General features: G+C 47.3%; 1 protein-coding gene across 1 annotated transcript; it reads left to right on the top strand.

The window, feature by feature from the left end:
* Positions 1–6,764: 6,764 nt before the first annotated feature.
* ARL5A (ARF like GTPase 5A) lies at positions 6,765–18,817 on the top strand. The gene is made up of 6 exons (XM_082285148.1): positions 6,765–7,066; positions 8,895–8,955; positions 11,124–11,271; positions 12,232–12,315; positions 14,116–14,267; positions 14,950–18,817. Exons 1-6 carry the CDS (start codon positions 7,021–7,023, stop codon positions 14,996–14,998), a joined length of 540 nt encoding a protein of 179 aa, XP_082141274.1. The 5' UTR covers positions 6,765–7,020; the 3' UTR covers positions 14,999–18,817.
* Positions 18,818–19,984: the final 1,167 nt, after the last annotated feature.

Raw genomic sequence — 19,984 nt, 5'->3', positions numbered from 1 at the left:
AGATTTCCTAGAGCCTTTCGGAGCCTTGTTTTAAGTCTTCCATGTCACACCAGGTGAGGGAAGGATCCCCACCCACCACACACCCGCACAATCCCATCACCTGAACATCTCAAGTGCCAAAATGACTCGGGTTTGACAAAAACAAACTTGTGAGGGAAGTCAGGGGTGGGCCTGAGGTAATTTATTCCATGGGGTTAAGCTGCCTTGACTCCTGGGTGTCCTGAGTTTCTCCCAGAGCCCATTCCATTGTAACACAAGGAACCAGGGGCCCTGCAGGTCTCATTCCTTGCTGGGGTGTTTAGTTCTTTGAAAAGAGATATTCTTTAAGTACAAATACACCAACCATGCTGGGAGACTCAGCATTTATTGCAGGTACTATGGGCAGTCTTGGTTTGAAAAAGGAATTTCTGTTTAGGACGCAGTAAGGAGCACAAGCTGTGCTGGGGATCAGCATTGGTAACTCCGTGTTCCTGGTGGGATTCCAGCACTGCTGAGCTGCTCTGTTGTGATTCAGTTGAAATTGTGGAGTTCATGTGCTCCTGACTGAATCAATCCAGCCTCATTCTCCAGTCCTCACATCATTTCTTGTTATTAAAATGATGCTAAAAACCAGAACTCTGTTCTAAGCTCTGGCACAGACAGAGGGTTTAGAAATGTTTATAAAACAGGGATTTTTTTTTTTTTTAAAGTTTTGTTGCTGTCTGAGTTTCTCATTCAGACACTTTGGGATTAACAAGGATTTAACCAATCAAGGTGATAACAATCTTTAAAGAGAAAATTCAGCACGTTCTTATGTTTGCAAATCAATTATTTAATTGTTAACCTTAGAATTTCAAATACTTTCTCCCTGGAGTTGTATTTAACATGTACAGATTCTTTTCCTGATGCCAAACATTTCTCCCATGGGACGTGCAACTCACAGCTGCTGATATTTTTAACTTCAGTTTGATGCCAGATCTTCTGAATTCAGTTTGGTCTCAGCACCACAGAATTCCCTGGAGCATCCAGAATCTCCTGTCTTTACTGACTTCACCATTCCAAAATAATATTTTTATTCCTGTTGTTCACAGCACACTGATTTGGGTAAGTCAGAGGTTCTGACGCTCTTTTTTCTTTAATAATACATTAAATATGTCCTCTGTAGTATTTTCTTTCACAAATTCAGTACTTCTGAAACTTGTCCTTGATCCCACACTCCTGATTTTTTTTAAGGCAAAATAATTGGAGACTACAAATGAAAAAATCAGATGCATATTTTATAAAATGCCATTTATCCAAACCTGGGTTTACTCCTAAAAATGTACATTTTAAAATCCAGTTCTATTACCCCTGTTGGTGCCAATCCAGGTTTGGGTCCCTGGGATTCTGCTGCCATGTATTTTGTTGGAGTTGCCTCTCATTCCCTCAAACATGAGTCCCACAAAGGCTGCAGGACCCTGTAATGCAGCCAAGCTTAACTCTGGGGAAATGGAGTTAAAATGATCCTAAAAGAGAATGTGGTGTCGTTTGAATAACCTTGGTGAGGTGGTTACCACACCCTGTTTATTTTATATAGAAAAATAAAGGCGTGTCTTTAAAAAGAAAGGGAAATTTTAATAAAGTTGTAAAATGTATGTACGGCATTAACTCAAAGAAAAAGGTGAAAATGCTACTTAGGAGTGAAATTTCAGATTTCTTTCACTGTGTGTGGAATCCACTCAAGAAGTCAGGAGAAATATTGTGATTAAATCCATCCAGAGAATTTGGGGAGGAGGTAGAAATCATTTCAGATGTGAGTAAGTGTCATTCCTTTATTCCTTTGAAACTGGGAGCAGCCTTGGCTTGGCCTCAGGATGGTTTATGGACCTGCCTCGGGAATTTGGGAAACCAAATTCCTTGGCAGTGAGTTCCTGTCCGGACATCCTATGGACACCAACTCCTGTCTTGTCCAAGAGCAAGCTGTGCCCAGGAATGGTGATCCCCTGCCTTATCAATATTGCCTGGAAAACAAACTGTAATTACCTGTAAGATCCCCGTGTTGGATCTGCTCTGCAGGCGCAGCAGAGAATCCACAGAGCTCAAAGTTCTCTCTTTTGCCAACGGTGTAAAAACAGAGCAAGGGGAAAGAAGCACATCTGTAATAGCACAAATTTACAGCAATTCCACTCCTGCATCTGGCATCGTGTTTTTGGAACCAAGGGGGAGATTTCTGATCCAGCATCAGTGGATTTATTGCATTTTTGATCTGTTTACTCGCTGCCTGATACTTCAGCAGTTGATTTTGGCATTTTGCACATGGGATTGATTTCTCAATAACTTGTTTCCCTTCCATATTAATTAATTAATGACAAACAAAAAGAACCTTTTAAAATCACAAAGCCCACTGCATTCATTTCTGCTCATTTCCTCCTGGAAGCTGAAATCATGTGAATAACTTTAATTTTGGCCAATGTGTGGATTTGGGATGTGACTGGTGAACCCACCAGTAGCCCAAGGTCGGGAATGAAGCACTCCCAGTAGATGTTCGTGGGGACACAGAGCTTGGAGGTGGGGGAGGGGAGAGCATCACAGCACCCAAAATTCCCGAGAATTGCAAACCTGATGGGAGGTGAGGTTAAGGAATGTGTGCGTGGGCCCAGGTGTGTTTAGGATTGGGACACACCTGATCGATTCCCTTCTGGTGCAGACAGGGAGAGTCAGGCAAGAATAATGCAGATTGTGTGGAACCAGAGCGGGGAGAATGTTGGGATCAGCCATTCCAACTGCAAACTCCGGACCTTGGGCTTCTCACATCCTGGAAAATCTCTGTTTCTCAGCCAAACTGGTTCCCAGTGAGAGCCTGGCAGTGCTGCCTCACTGGGAGCCAGTTCAGAGCCACACTGGTGAAGACATTACTGCCTTTACTGGGACAGAGCCACCCCAAAATTGTGTTTTCTGCTGATTTTCCCTTTGTTTTGCCCTATAGGCCCTGTGTGTGTAGCACCCGACCAGGCATGTGGGTACCATATACTATGCAATGTGTACAGTGGTGCATGCTCTGCTCTCCCTCTGCTTTTAGTGGCTTTCAAAGAAAACTACAAAAACTAAAAAAAAAAAAAAAAAAAAAAAGAAAAAGGAAAAAAAAAATAAAGTGGTGTTATTTTTGTGACCAGGATCATGCAGACTGCATGCCCATAGTTATCCTCATTTCTATGGATTTGTTTTATGGAATTTAGATGTACAAAGATGAACTGCATTACAATAACTTTTCTACAATAAATGAACAAAACTACAAAGCGTTTAAAAGTCTGTCCAGTCTCTTTGTGTCCTGCACTAAGATTGGGAAAATTCTTGGGAGAGTCAGGAGAAACCCAGAGCCCTGTGGCATTTTTGTTGTTTGCCAACAGTTTTTGGCAGCAGCCTCACGTGTTACATTTCTAGGAAAATTTAATGAGGTTCTGAAGAAGGAGTTGCATCTGGTCTGCGAAATAAATGATGTTTATTTTTATAACGATCTGCTCTTAAATAGCTGCGACCCAGAAGTACAAAAATACAGATAATTCCTGCTGATCCAGCAGGGAATGAGATACTTGCAGCCAACTGCTCCTTTGAAGGATTCTCGGGAATGTTCAGAGGTTTGGAGCTGGTCCTTTGTGGGATCTCCCACTCGGTTAGAATTGGTTCCTAGGCAGGAACAAGGGGGCACAATGATGGGAGCTATTAAGGACTGGATAATTAGAAGCTAATTAAGTTTATCACAGAATGGTTAAGGTTGGAAAAGACCTCCGAGGCCATCGAGTCCAACCTGTGACCGATCCCACCCTGTCACCAGCCCAGAGCCCCGAGTGCCACCTCCAGCCATTTATGGTATCTTGGAAAACTGAAAGCACTGGAAGATGCTGCCTCTAGCAGAGAGTTCCAGCCTCCTCTTCCCAAAAATGAGTAACAGGAACCAGCAGCCTGACGGAGATGCTGTGACCACCCAAGCCCTGCCTTGGAGGGACAGGAGCACATTGGCCAGGTGAGCTGCACGTTGCATTTACACACCTCAGGTAGAGCTGATGCTTTTAAAATTCTGTTTAATTGAACTTTCTTGGCTGTTTGTTCAAAACCAGATCTCAGCATGTGAGTTTGCATCTAAGCTGTTAATGAAAAGCAGAAGCGTTTCCAAATAAATAGAACAAAAAAATGCTTTTTGTCTGCTTTCATATGATCCTAGGGGTTAAAATTTCTTAAGCTGCTTAACTTGTCTGTGTCCTGGGGAAAGAGCTGGAGCCCCAGGAGCAGCTGAGGGAGCTGGGAAAGGGGCTGGAGAATTCCTGAGGGAGCTGGGAAAGGGGCTCAGGCTGGAGCAAAGGAGCTCAGGGGGGACCTTGTGGCTCTGCACAAGTCCCTGACAGGAGGGGGCAGCCGGGGGGGTCGGGCTCTGCTCGCAGGGAACAGGGACAGGAGGAGAGGGAACGGCCTCAGGCTGGGCCAGGGGAGGGACAGGGTGGATTTTGGGGAAATTCCTTCATGGAAAGGGTGCTCAGGTGGAGTCCCCGTGTGGATGTGGCACTTGGGGACATGGGGCAGTGCTGGGGGAATGGTTGGACTCGAATATCTTGGAGGCTTTTTCCAACCGAAGCCATTCCATACTCTCCCTGTCTGGGTTTTTTCTGTACAGAGGCATCTCCATGGTGAAATCCTTCCGCAGGCATTCGAAGCACTTCCCCGGCACAGACGCTCCCATGACCCTGTCTGTGTTACAGCTGCCTGGAACAAAACGTACACGACCCGAACAAGCCCTCCCAGATTTCCAGGAGGGAATTTCGAGGCTGTACCCAGCCCTGCCCATTGGAATGCTTTCCTAGAAAGCTTCCAGCAGCACTGGAAGCCCGGCTTAGCCCATAAAAAAGCAGCATCGGCCAGGTTAAACCAGGCTGCCATAGGGAAAAAACCCAAACAAATGACATGGGGGGAAACCTCAGAGGTTTTTATTTAAATAATCAGAATAAATGGTTTAATTAAACCTTGGTAGCTCTCCCACAACTGTGCAGCCACTGAACCCTGCCCCGAGTCCAGGAGAGCTGAGAACAGACAAGAACCGAGTGCGGCTGAAATTCCAAGCTGAGGACCAGCAGAAAGGGGGATAATTGACAGCTGATGAATAATTAATGCCATTGCAGGCTGGATGCTCAACTTGAGGCATGTTTAACACCAGAGGAGCTGCTTCATCTCCCTGTGGGTTGCACGCAGTCCCAGTGCCCACAGCTCTGACTCGGGATGGACTGGGACAGTGAGTTATCAGGATATTTCTCTCCTTAAACTGTTCAGGGCCATAAATTCCCCTCCAGAGCAACAGGAAACACAAAAGTCTCTGGACACAGAAACCTGGAGATTACTCTGGCCTTGCTGCTTTGGTTCCAGACCAGCAGGGAAAATTAAATGCAAGAAGCTGCTGTGGGAATAAAAGCTGCTTGAAGGAAAGATGAAAAACTTCTGGAATAAGAAAGGAGATTTCATGTCCCATCCCTGGAAGTGTCCCAGTGGATGGGACTTGGACAACCTGGGATAGTGGAAGGTGTCCCTGCCCATGGGATGATCTTTTCCATCCCAAGTAATCCATCCCACCCCAAGAGAGGACAGAGCTCAACTCCGAGCTGGCCCAGCTGCCATCGGATTCTGTGGTGAAAAGCAAAGCCTTTCATCTCTGAACATGAACTTAAAAACTTTCACAGCTTCACTGTGTCTCTCCAAAGTTAAATTCACTTGTTCAGGGAAGCACCTGTGGGTTTTCCTTACAAGTCCCTCCCATGGTGTTTAAATGAGGGTACATCCAACACCTGGTGACACACCTGTGGCTCCCCAGAGAAAATTAACTCGTGAGTTACAAATCCTAGTGCTGGAAGTACAAAAATTCTCAGAAATTTCTGGATTCACTGAAAGAACATGGCCAACCCATGTAAAAAAAAAGTATTTGTCCCACAGCTGCAAGGCTGGCAAGTGGTGCTGGGCACTGACCAAGGCAGCTTTGCAGGTAAGGAAAAGGAAACACTGGGCGTTTTTCTGTTAAATAAAACTGTATTTTGGTCAGGGACAGGATGAGTGAGGGTAAATACCCCATGTCTTGTCTCAGGCAGTAATGTAACTATGCACAACCTAATTATTGCCTGGGATTTTCAAATCCCTGAGATTTAAACTCAGTGGTGGGTTTGGACAGAGAAATTTGTCTTGGAACAGAGACGGCTCTGGGAAGACCTTAGAGCCCATTCTAGTGCAAAAAGTGCCCTTATGCAAACTCATACTCAGCTACTGGGGAACAGCTTCACCCACGTTATTCCCGAGTTTTCCCCAGAGCACCAAGTTTTAGTAGGGCAAAGTGAACAGAGTTTCTTCATAAACTGGAGCCAGGCTGGGAGAGCAGGGGATGTTCACCTGGAGAAGGCGCTGGGGAGACTTAGAGCCCCTTCCAGGACCTAAAGCGGCTCCAGGAGAGCTGGAGAGGGACTTGAACAAGGGATGAAGGAACAGGACAAGGTCGAACAGTTGTAATCTGAAGGGAGGGGGTGATTTAGAGACAGTATTGGAGAGAAATCCCGAGCTGAGAGGCCCTGGCACGGCTGCCGGGAGAAGCTGCGAAGCGGAAGGTGCCGGTAGCACGGGGGTGGGCGGGGATGGGCTTTAGGCTCCCTCATACCCGGAGCCCGCGGTGCCTCCGGGCTCTGCGGGGCCCGGGCGCGCTGAGGCGGTGCCGTGTAATGGCGGCCGCGGTGCCGCCCCCGCGCGTCAGCGCAGCGCGCCCGGCCCGGCCCGGCCCGGCCCGTCCGTGAGGCGGCCGCGGGCGCCGCTCCCGCTCCCGCCGCCGCTCCCGCCGCCGCTCCCGCCGCTGCTGCCGCCGGCGCTGCCGCCCCGGTGCCGCTCCTGACCCCCATTCCGAGCCCCATCCCGACCCCGCGGCGATGTCCGAGCGGCAGCGGCCCCGGCGCGGCCCCAGCCGGCACTCGGGGCGCTGCGCCGGGCCCTGAGCGCCCGCGGCCCCGCAGAGCCGCGGCCGGCGAGGCCCGGAGCGCCCGGCCGAGGATGGGGATCCTCTTCACCAGGATATGGAGGCTTTTCAACCACCAGGGTGAGGCCCGGGGGGCGATCCGGGAGGGACTCAGACCCGCTTCGGGGCGGCCGCAAGGGCTCCTGGAAATCGGGGCTTTAACCTTTTTTTTCCCCCCTTCTCTCAGTTATTGGAATGCTCATTTCCTGACAGCCGCCTGTTAAATTATTAACGTGTGCCACAAGAACGCGGCCGTGGCGCGGCGTGGCGGGTGGGTTCGTCTTGCGGTTCGTAGAGTGTGGATTTAAGTGTCAAACCTCGATATCTGGCTCGTTCATGGAGTAAATGTTATTTATAGCTTCAGTTGTGGCTGCCCCTGGATCCCTGGAAGTGTCCCAGGCCAGGTTGGACGGGGCTTGGAGCAGCCTGGGACTGTGGAAGGTGTTCCTGCCCATGGCAGGGGGGTGGCACTGGATGATCCTTAATTTCCTTTGCAACCCAAACCATTCCAGGATTCTGGGATTTTTAACACCTGTCTCTTTACAGCAAGGTGTTCATGAGAGTTGTAACTTTAACTACAAAACACCTGCTGATGCTCTTTCCATGTTTTTAAAGTCCTTGGGATTTGATTTTGAGTGAACCTCAGTACTCTCACACTTGCTCATTGAATGTCCCAGTTCTGTCCCCGTTAATGCTTAGTGCAAATACAACAAAATATTTTTGTCTTGTAGCATCCAGCCCCACCTCAGACCTTCTGTTCCAACTGATTTCCTAACATGCACTATGCTGGCAGCATCCCACCTGAAACAAAAGTTCCTAGTTATGTGGGGTCAGGTAAGCAGACACTTTTACAATATTGTGCAGTTATGCAAAGTTATTAAAGCTGGAATTTGTATTGGATGGCATGAAAGACAACTCTGCAAAACCACACAATATTGATAAAATCAAACCCAAGAAACCCCCCCCTTACCTGACCCCTGTCCCTGCCCTCTCCTCTGGGATAGATGAACTTTGCTGGCAGGAATTGATCTCAGTGTCTGAAGGTTGGGCATGTTTATAATGGGTTTTTTTGCCCTTGAGGAACACAAGGAAGGAGGGGAGAAAACCCCTTCTCACCAAGCTTTTGCTTGACTGATCCTGCTTGGTTGTGCAAGTGGAAGTTGTGTAACAGAGCTGAGAGCTGGCTGTGCTCAACCCCAACTGGAAATCATAAATTTGGATGTGCTTGACACCACCAGCCGTAGAGTTCCCAGTTGCTTTTGTGATGCACAGGAGAGGAGGTGCTGAAGGGAAACAAGAATTGTTTGGGGCATTGAGCTCCAAAATGTCAGAGGAGGGTTGTGGAGCACCTGGTGATTTGTCCAAGACCAAACTGGGTGAATGTGTCCTGTGAAATGTTGGAGAGTACCTCTGTTCCCCAGGGGGAAAGGAGGGCACTGGGGGCACAGGGATCACACTGCAAACCAGCCTGGTTGGGGTTTTAACTGCTCTTTGCAAAGACATCGAGGTCTTGCCTGGGTAAGGGGAAAGTGAACATTTACCTTGTGGAGTTGAGAGCTGTTGTGGTTGAGGGGATGGAGTTTGATACAGGCTGCAAAACCCTGCAGGAGCTTGGGAGAGGATCCCAGCATGACATTGGCAGTGAGAGATGGAAAACATCCTCCTGAAATCTCTCAGGAACGGTTCCTGTGGAGGGGGATAAATTGCCAGTCCCTCCCCTGCTCAGAGCAGCACCTGCCCACCCAAACTTTCCGGGCTGGCCCACGAGCAGACGTGGCCATGGCACCTGGCGCTGGGCACTGTTGGCTCAGGAAACCAGCGGCAGACGTGGCACTAAGCTTGATCCAGACCCAGCTGCTGTCACGACAGCGGAGTGAGCTGTGACTTACCAGTGCTGTTTTCATTGCAGAGCACAAAGTGATCATTGTGGGCCTGGACAATGCAGGGAAAACGACCATTCTGTACCAATTGTAAGTAGGACCTGCGGGGACGTTCGGGGCATTCCCAGGTGTGTTACGTGTCCCTGGGTGGTTTTACTCAGAGCGTTCCAGGTGGCAGCAGGTGGCTGGAGTTTGGAAAGGGCTGTGCTGTGCCTGGTGGATAAATGAGGTTTTGTTCAGCGGGTTTTGGATCACATCACCTGCTGTTACCACGCACTCCCAGCCTCCCTTGGTGTCACGGCCTCGGCTCGTTGCCAGCCCCATAAAATATGATTGTAGTGAGTGTTGGCCACGGGACACCATTGCAAAACTGATCCACGCCACAGATTTAAACAGCAGACAAATCATTCTGTGAGTGGCAAAGCACCTCTGCCTGCCATGCCTTGTGTCCCCAGTGCTGAGAGTAATTTGGTGTCATTTGTGAAACGGGATGAAGGAGGGAGGCTGGTCCCAGCACGAACCCAGGCCAGCATCTCCATGCCATCCTGCACCTCCTGCCTTCAAAAGCAGCATTGATTTGTGTTTGCCTTGCGTTAACCTTGCTCCTGGTTTACATGGAGCTTGGGTGAGCTTCATATCTCAGTTCTTCAGCTGCAGTTTGATAAGAGGGTACCAATCTGTCCACAGGCTCAGAAGCTGTTGGGTGGCACAGGCAGCTCAAGGTCTGTTTGTGTTTGGGACAGATTGGCCTTTTCCCACGTGCAGTGCCGTGGCACTGAGGAGTGTTCCTGAGTCAGAAATAATTCCTGTTAAATGCTGTGGCCATGCTGCTCCAATCCCACATTTAAAATTGGCTGTCTGGAAGTGGTTGGGGTTTGTCACATTCCAGCCTGCTTTGCCTTTCCAAAACATTTCCAGCTGCTCGTGCCCTGCCTTGCTGCGGGGAGAGTGAAAGGATGAAGCTGATGGTGATTTTTAGAGGGAGTGAGAGATGTTAAAAGCACAAACAGAACGAAGGGTATTTCTTAACTGGGAACTGCTGCAGGCAAGGGCTGTCCTTGGTGCTTTTTAATCCACTTCCTCCACGAATGTCTCGCAGTTCTTCCCCTTATTTCTGCCGTTTCAGTGTTTCATTTTCACTCTCATACAGATCTCTGTATGTCTCCTTTTTCTTTGTACCCAGTTTAACTCCACAGGACTTTCCCAGCTCTCTTCTTGTTCTCCTGCTTGACTCCTCCTCGACCTTACCCCATCTTTGCATATCCCATTTTTCCTCTTCCAGGCACTTCCTTTTCTCCCATTCTCATACTCGGCTCTCCCTGCACTGGCCTGGGATTGCTTTTCAGAACACTGCACCATCCTTTTATCTCCTCTCTGTGTCCTCTTCAGGAAATATTCCAGCACCATTACGAGTCTCAAATTGCTGTCACTGTAACTAAAAGCTCTGCTGGAACTTCAAAAAAGTTCATACAAAATGAAAAACTGTATCAAGGTGATCAGAAGAAAAAATAATTAAGTTCTTTTGAACACAGTTGGTTTGCCTTGGAGCTACTGTTAATTTTTTTGCCTGTTACAGCAGAGTTTAAATAGTCTGAACTTCAGGAGAATCCAGAGCACACATCTGGTTGTTTGATGTGAAACTGGTAGTCTTAGAGACAAAGTCACACTCAGTATCTGTAAACAATCTGTTTGAAATACTTAATGGCTGCATTTGTCTGCAAAAAGTTGTGTATTGGTCTGTGCTGAGGGGAGGAGGAAGTTGGACATAAGGCATTGTGAAGAAAATCTGGTTTTAGTGGCCTGCCCTGGAAGGAGAACAGCAGGGTGGAGTGGGTGAAGTGTTTCTAGTGGAGCTGGAGGATGAGTTGTTTTCCTGAAACTTCGGAAATCTTGTGGCTTAACCACATTCTTGATGCAAAACAGCAGCTCTGTCCCATGTGAGCCAAAATGGGCCTGGAGAGAGAAGAGCTGAGTGCTCCCAACAGCTTCTGAAGTGAGAATTCTCTCAGCTTCATGATTTAATTAATTATAACACAGTTTGTTCACGAGTGCTCTCTTAGCTCCATAATTTGATTATGATATAGTTCACTGAGTCCTTCTTATTGCTGTTTTTATTTACATTTCTGCACCTTCCACCATCAAACCTTGTCTCTGCCGCACAGGGAGCGTTCGCTGAGGCTCTCCCACTGGGAATACCCACCAGGTGTAGTCTCATGGGTCATTGTGGGTGACTGTTCCTGTCCCTGTTCCCTGTGCAGCTCCATGAACGAGGTGGTTCACACCTCTCCCACTATCGGGAGCAATGTGGAGGAGATCGTGGTGAACAACACGCGCTTCCTGATGTGGGACATCGGGGGCCAGGAGTCCCTGCGCTCCTCCTGGAACACCTACTACACCAACACCGAGGTGAGGTGCCTTGGAAAACTGCTGGGCAGGGATTTGGGGCTGGGCTTTGTGACTCTGCTCATCTGGGAATTGCAGATCCCCCCTTGTTGTCTCCGTGGTCGCTCTCTCCACAGTGGGTCCTCCAAGACCTGTCTGACCCCTCAGGAGTAAGGACAGCCCCAAAGTTTTCATCCAAAACTTTGGCAGCTCTGTTTGACAAGCTCCAGTCATCACCAACTTAAACACCCCCAAGAGTTTTCAGAACTCTTTAGAGGTGAAGTTGCAGCACACACACAGACATATGTATATAAAAAAAAATGTAAATTTTATCAAGCAACAGCTTGATAAAAATAATGCTTTAAATCAAGGTTTCCTGTGTCTTATCAAATACAGTTTAAATGCAATTATTTATATTATATAAATTGTATTTATGTTCTTTATGGTTAAATACAATTTGTGCAGTAATTACCTTTGCTCTTCAGTTCACCCCTGCGAGGTGCTGGGATCCCTTAAAGGTCTTCTCCAGCCTAAATGAAGCTGGGAGTGTGTTCTTGGAGTTTGGAGCTTCAGGGCTTTTTTAATCCCTTGCAAATACCTATTTGCATGTTATTTCTTGAACTAGACAAAGACACTTTGCACTTTGTTTTTAGGGCTGCAACAAATTATTTGAGGAATCTGTGTGGTGCCTCAGTTATACCAAGCAAAGAACAAAACCAGATCTGGGATTACAGAGAATTTCCTTGCTTTCAATGTGAATTTTTCCCTGAAAAATGGAGAACAGAAAGTCAAGAGTTGAGTCAGAGCTGCCTTTGTACCCAAACCACAGCACAAGCTGCGAATAACCCCAGGCCTATGGGATGTCACACTGGGGCTGGGGGGAGGGTTTGGGAGCAGGGATGGTGTTTGATAATCCAGCTGGATAATGGGGTGGGAGTGGGACCAGCAGGAGTTTCTCTGCCTAATAACTCTCCCTTTTTGCAGTTTGTGATAATTGTGGTGGACAGCACAGACAGAGAGAGAATTTCTGTGACTAAAGAAGAGCTGTATAAAATGTTAGCACATGAGGTGAGTGCACCCTGTGTCTTTAATATTTATTGAATATTTGTTTTAATTATCTGGCTGATACATGCTAAGGGAGGCAGATTTACACCCTGAACTACCTTGTCCCTGCTGCACTGTCTTCTGTGAAACTCCCAGTAAAGCTGTTAATTAATACTAAATTACAGAAGTAGCTTATCAGAGTGCTCCAGTGAAACAGCAGTTGGGACCTGTCAATGACATCTGTGGGTTTTGTGCTTCAATCCATGTTAATATCTGAATTAGAGCCTTTAAAACCCCGTGGTTTCCTGCAATAGCTCAGTAATTATTTTTGATACCTTTATGGTTGCCTGAGGTTTTGTGTTTTACAACCTCAATAATGTGTGTTGGAGCACCCAGCTCTAAAACTGAAGGAACTTCAGCCCATGGCTGGAGCAGCCACTGCTCTGTGGGTATTTGGAATTCCAGAGTTGAAATGGCTAAATTGTAAAGGCCCCCTTTAAACCTGAGCCCTGGGTCAGGTCTAAACCTGAGCTGGGCTGATGTAAAAGCCAGGCAGCACCTGTGGCATGACCTGAATGCAAACTGGATCAGGGTGTGTGAGCTGACACTGAGCTTCCAAATTTAAGTATCTGAATAAAAAAATGTGCATAAAAACGATGGCATTATAGCCCAAAATATTACAGCTATATTTAACCTATAGCCACAGTTTGGGAGACTGTAGGATGGGCAGAGCCTGCCTATGGATTTCCTTTGAGGAAAACCAAGGGCTTTGCATAGGATCTTTCAAGTTTTAATTCTTTTTCGTGGGTGTTTTTTTTTGTTTGTTTGGTTGGTTGGTTTGTTTTTTTGTTTATTTGTTTGGTTTTTTTAATGTTTAACTTAAATTGTGTTTAATAAAGTAAATTCTTAAAGAGCAGGTCAGGCTGTGGAGTGTTAAATGTGGCACGGGGGGACTGGTGCTGCTGTCCAGGATTAGGATTTCAGAGCTGGACTCTTCAGGCTGTTGCAGCCACTGAACGAAACCTGCATCTTCTGTTTTGGAATCTCTAAAGGAAGACGAAGGTGTTAACGAGCTGATTTTGCCACAGGGAAGGTCTGGAATTGCAGGCAGAACGGAGCCGATTTGGGAGCCCCTTGCAGTGAATGTGCCCATTGTTGGCCGGCAGGATGTTCCCAGGCTCCCTCTCCAGACCTGGCTGTGACGTTGGGAGAGAGCAGCAATGAAAGTCAAATATTGATTTAAAATAGCTTTTCTTTGCTCCTTAAAAGTCTTTTCTTTCTCCTAACCGGTTCCATTGAGTTTCTGTTAAGGCAAAATTGAGTTGTCCAGCTCAGTTCCAGCTATTTTCTGGAGCAGTCGATTATTTGGGAATTAATTTTGCTGCTTGTAAATACGAATGTGCCTGATCAGGCAGTTCAGTGCCTGAGCTGGCTTGGCTCCCCGGAAACACCTTTTTGCTTTCTAAGGGAAAGGTTTTCAATAATACACCCCTGCCCCGATGTAATTCCAAGCAATTTGAGGTAAAATAAACTTCTCCCTGGAGTCACTGTTCCCAAATTGTCAGTGCTGCTCAGGTACATGGGTACACAGGGCTCTGATCCTCGTGGAGCACAGCAAAACATGGCCCTGGGTTTTTAACTTCTCATCCATGGCAAAAATTGGCCGTTTAGTGTGCTGGATCAGAGGATTTCCCGCAGTTCCTGACAGCCTGCAGCGCTTTGTTCTGGAGGATTGTTGGCTGGGGCTCTGGGTTCTCTGCTTTGGTATCCCATCGTTTGCCTCCAGGGGATGCTTTGACATTATCTGCTCTTCTTTCTCCCTAGGACTTGAAAAAAGCAGGATTGCTGATCTTTGCTAACAAGCAGGATGTGAAGGAGTGCATGACAGTAGCTGAAATCTCCCAGTTCCTGAAGCTGACTTCGATTAAGGATCACCAGTGGCACATTCAGGCCTGCTGTGCTCTCACTGGAGAAGGGTAAGAGGGACTTGTGTCCACAGGAGGGGAATCTGGAATTACTCTGGGGGATTTATTGTGATATTTGGGTTTAACACACATTCTTCCCCTGTTCATAATAGTGACGGAATCCCAGAAGGGTTTGGGTTGGAAAAGACCTTAAAATCATCCCATCCGTGTCCCATGGCAGGGACACCTCCCACTATCCCAGGTTGTTCCAAGCCCTGTCCAGCCTGGCCTTGGACACTTCCAGGGATCCAGGGGCAGCCACAGCTGCTCTGGGCACCCTGTGCCAGGGCCTCGCCACTTAAACATCTTGACACTTACAAGATCTTTGGCCTCAGAACACACTGATTTAGGATCAGCATGATCTGAAACCCAACTTTTATGTCAAATCCACAGGGTCACCTCACAGAGATGAAACTTGGTATGATTTAGGCTTAATGAGGGTGGAGTGGGGGCAAACTGAAACCTGTTCTGGTTTATTAAGAATAATCCTAATTAGAGAGAACTTCATGTGTTGAAGAGCTGGGATTGAATTCTCTCACCACAGATGAGCTAGGAAGTGCCCTGCAGGGAGTGAAGAGTTTCCAGAAACGATTTAGAGTTCTTGGGAAGAATTTCAATCGATGCTGTGAAGTTACCTTTGGAGTTACCCTGAGAAGTGCCTGCATTCCCTAAACATTCTCTCTTGTGTTCCCAGACTGTGCCAAGGCCTGGAGTGGATGATGTCCCGGCTGAAGATCAGATGATTTTTAATGACCTCTTTGCAGAGACATTGCTTCAGCAGAGCTGTACCAGTGGCAGAACGGTGGGGTGGATGTATTTATACTGAACTGATTGCAACTGTATTTTCTACATAGCTGCACACACACACACACACACACACACGGACAGGAACTGGGAGCAGGCATGAGAGCAAAGGTGCACTTTGGGCTCCGGTTTGGTTCGGGTTCCTCGGAGGATGCGTTCAAAGCTGTGACCAATCTTCTTTTCAAGCTGCCCCTCGGAACAGTCCGGCCTTGGGCGTGGGGAGGATGAAGCACGAGGAAGGAGCTTTTAATTCAGAATTTTATTATCCCGTTGTAGCCCTCTCTAGTGGAAGTTGTTGGCTTCATTATTCCAGCGAGCGAATCACCGGCGTAGGTATCGACTCTCCAGTATTTTCAAGGTTGCTGATGTTACAAATGCAAAACTCTTTTCCTGTATGTGTACTGTACATATTTGTGTATATTTATACCTCAGTCCTAGGTTAATTGCAATCTGCTCAGACCAGTGTAAAGCTGCATCAGTATGTTGGCAGTAGTACTGCTCTGTGACACGGCCACGTCCCCGTGTCACCAGTCCTGTCCCTCTGTGTCCATACAGCTGTAACGTCAATCACACATTGGGTCTCCAACACCTGATAAACAAACTCTTCTCTTCAGCCCATTGCTTGTTTTTCCACATGATTTTTTCATTAGGGAGGAGGCTGGAATGGATTGGGGTGCACGGATTGAGCTTGGAATTCCAGTGTTGGCAAATGTTACAAATTTGCCAAACAGTTTCAAATGCAATGGATTTTCCTCTTTTTATTGTGGTCATCATTGAGTTGGGTGATGCTGCAGGTCCTGCCCTCTGCTCTCCTTCTCTGCTGTGCTGGTTGATTCAAGTCTGGCAGAAGTACCTTTAGCTGTCAAAAAGGGAAAAGTATCTTTTTTTTTCTTAACCAAAAAAGAGGCACAAAAGTATGAAAGTCCCACTGGAATCGGACAAGTCAGACTCTAATGAAGCATTTTTCAGAGGAAAAACTCCCTTTGCTTCATAAAATGTGTAGATATTAAAATGTGCAGATATATCAATATGCAGTGGAGGGGGCTGGATGAGGACAAACCAGATGACACTACTTGAAAAGCTCCAAGTGACCCACACGAGTTCCAGGGCAGAACTTCTTGAAAGCAGAACTCCCTTGCATGGTCCCCAAGCAGTGTGAGAACACTAGGATCACCTTTCCCTGCTGCAGCACCTGCTGGGATGGCTGTCCCAGGCAGAAGGGGATGAGAATTCCCACTTCAGAGGATCCAGGCAGTTGGGATGGCAGTGGGATGGTTGGAAGTGTCAGGCTCTTCTGTGGGAGATGCATTGGGAGTTCAGCAAAATCAAACAAAACTGCTGAGAATGTTCTTCCCTTTCTCAGTCCCTGTGTCTGGTAAGGATGGAAAAAGCATTTTAAAGACATTTTAAAGCTTAGTTTGAACTTCCTAAGGTGCTTCTCTTTGGTTCTGGGATAATCTGGTCAGCTCCTGCCTTCCCACCCGCCTGCCTCCCTGGGAGGACAAGAATCCCGGGGAAAGGAGGGGAGGCAGTCTCAAAGTCTGTATTTAACAAAGGCAGGTAAAGAATTTAACTTTTTAATCTATTTTTGGTATCTCCAATGCTCCCTGGCTGGGGGATCTGCTGTCTTTGTTAAACATTAAGGTGTACATGCATTTATCTCTAGTGCATGCACATAGATCTTGGTATTTAACTGGTGTATTGCAAAATGTATCAATGTTTGAAGAATTAACAATTTAATGCAAAGACTCTCTCAGTTTCTCTGACAGTATCTACAAGCAACGAGCTCTGTGCACACTTGCATATGAAATGGAATTGTACATTTTCTAGTCTAAAAAAACAAAAAAAGAAAAAGCAGACTTGCTTCTAAACCCAAGTGTTTGGTTTTTGAGTCTTATGTCTTCCCTGGGCTGAATCCACACAGGCTGGGTGAGCTGGGGCTTGGTTGGTAAGAAAAGGAATTGTTGCTGTTCATGGTGGAGCAGTGCTGGGATTTCTGCTGCTTGGCCATACATTTGTAGGAGTTCTCTGTCAGATGATGCAGGTGTGGTGGCTGCTGCACGTGTGGGCTGTGTTGCAAGCAGATACTCTGTGTTTACACATGAGTTAAGTTGGTTTTACTCTTTCCCTCCCCATGCCACTTCCCCTTACCGTGGCCTCTGAGGTTCACCTTGTCTTGGTTTCCCCAGTGGCCACAGGGCCCAGCAGGGCCTGGGAGTGACTGCACACCTCAGGACTGGCTGTCAAACAGGATTTTCTGTACCCTGAGGGGTTTAGAATGCAAAAATTCAATTGTTTTTTATGTGTTGGTCAGTGAACAACCCAGTGTTAGCCTGACTGCAAACATGTCGTGGGTGACTGTGAGCTTTCTGTGTATTTTATGGTTTTGAGGGCAAGTGTAACCAGAATTCAGTGGTGGCTGATGTTTCCTGACACGTTGTGGTGTTGTCCAGGGTTTTTGGGTTTTAAATGCTGATTTTTGAGTCTGTGGGGATGGTGGGGTTTGTCATCAGAGGTGACAATTCCAGACTCACCTGGAATAGTTGCTGTGATTGATTTCAGACTCTGATGGATTCCAGACTCTCACCTGGTCATGGTTGCTGTGATCAGTTCCAGACTCTCACCTGGTCATGGTTGCTGTGATCAGTTCCAGACTCTCACCTGGTCATGGTTGCTGTGATCAGTTCCAGACTCTCACCTGGTCATGGTTGCTGTGATGGTGCTTTGAAGTGCACGTGTGTGAACTTAGAAATGTTTTAAATTTAGTCACTGAGAAGAGCAGCCAAACTTTTGATCTCTCGACCCCTTTGTGTTTTGTGGAAGTGCTCCTTGTTGACAGCTTTTTTTCTTTTCCCGGTAGGGCAATTCCCATTTTTCTCCCAGCTCTGTCGATAGAAAAGCCAAGGAACTTTGCATCAGTGCTGCTTCCACTCGGGGATTGTTGGGCAGGGATTGTTTTACCCTGAGCCATGACCTTGGTATGTGATGCTGTTGTTTCAGCCTCGGGGTTCTGCTGCCTTGGCTTCCAGCTGAAGCTCAAGCTTTGCCTTTGTTCTCCATGAAATTCATTCTTAGGAAAAGGGAGGGACCTTCAAAATGGTTATTGAAGTTATGCTGCAAAATGGCATTTTAGTAGCAAAAAAAAAGGTCATATATCAATAATCTGATACCTCAAATGTTTCTTTTGGTTTAGCAGATCATCAGTTTGGTAGTTCATCTCTGGAATATGCTGCCTCTGGCATCTGGGAATGATACAGGTCTTTAATTGTGAGGAGAGGTGGGAAATAAACTTGGAGAATATGAACAGCTTCATTTTTTAATATTTTTTTTCTTTTAGGGAGGCTGAGTGGCTGTGCTGCTGAGTGTGGTGTAGGTGTGAATGGTAAATGCACCTGACAGGCACCTTCCACATCTCTGCAGCTCAAGTGCCTAAAACTCATTCCATAATCAGCTTTATTTCCCATGCTACAATTCCCATTCCCTTAAAATAGAGATAGATGTCTGTAAAAGCCTCTCAGTACGTGGAAATGAGTGGGGTTTCCCCTCCCTACACCCAGGTTTTAACAGGATTTGTGATAAATTTGTTACAGTTCTCCTACCCCTGCCATTTCAAGCACTTTTCCATTTATCAGGCACCACCCAGGTTGCTTTGGGACAGGAAATACTGAATTTGTCCTTGTGTCAGGGTGGTTGGCTGGGATTCCTGTCAAGGGGCTGTGTTTAAATAACTCAGTTCAGGAATCCTTGGCCTTGGAAAGCTCCTGGTGGCAGCTGTTCCTTCCTCACTGGCTGGTGGAACATGAAGTTTGTCACTGTCAGACTAATTGGGTCTGAAAAGTTGTTTTCAGCTAATTGAGATGAATGTGCTGAGCAGCCTTGGAGTGCTGCATCCCTGGGCAGGAATGATCAGTGGCACCAAGAGTGGCACCGAGGAAGGAAAACGTCTTTGCACGTGTGTGGTAAGTCCAGATGTGACCTGGTTATAAATCCAGATGTGGCTTGACTTTAATGTTGCAGTGAATACATTAAATGGCCCAAAATGATGCATTATAGGGGGATGATGCTGTATCTCTTCACTTCATATGTGAGAATCATGAGCAGGAATTCTCTCCTTGCCTTAAGAGGGCCTTACCAGTGAATTTTTATATTGTAGCTTTATCCACAGTGGAGTCACTTTACCTCCCTGAACCTTTTAAGCCAGATTTTGGGTGAGTAAGGACAGAGCCGGGTGGGGTTTTTAAGCTTTTCCTGTTTGTAAATGTACAAAATTCGGCTGAGACTGGATGAAGCCAGAAAATGCTGCTTTACCTGGAAGGCTGGGAATCCTCCCTTGGACATGTTGAGCTCAGTGTTCTCCTTGTCTAAATACTTCCTGCAGGGAACACCGGGGAGGGACCAAGAAAAGCTGGATTCTGTGGAGAGGTTAAAAATTAACAAAACCAGCTCAGCCTGGGGTGGGGGCCGAGCGCCTGTGTGGGTAGCGAGGTGCGGGGCTGGAGTGTGTGACAGCGGAACGGGAGCAGCCCCAGTGTCGCTGTGTCCGGGGATGTTTCAGCGCCCTCCGCTCCCGGAGCGGCCGCAGCGCTCGGCCTGGAGGAGCCGCTCTGAGCCGGGCTCGGCTCTCAGGAGCTGCCGCGGCATCGACCGCGCTGGCCTCAGAGCCTGCCAAGGCCTGGCTGTCCATTCCAGCCTCCAGCACCACCTGCAATTCCTTGGGTATAAACTGAGATGGCTCTGCCGAGGCTGTAGCGTTGCCTGTCTGTTGTTTACAAAGGGGAGGAACATCCGCGTGCGTCCGCAGCAATCCCTGGAGCGGGGTCCGGTTTCCTCTGATCGCTTGGACTTTGTACTTCTCTCTCTACAGACTTTGTCATCTTCCTTTCAAAGAAATGCAGCCAGGACGTGGCTAATGCTGAGGCTGCAAT

The sequence above is a fragment of the Coloeus monedula genome (genome assembly GCF_965178545.1).
Source record: "Coloeus monedula genome assembly, chromosome: 7".
NCBI lineage: Eukaryota > Metazoa > Chordata > Aves > Passeriformes > Corvidae > Coloeus > Coloeus monedula.
The sequence above is the reverse complement of the archived record's forward strand: the minus strand, read 5'-3'. Positions and strand labels throughout refer to the sequence as shown.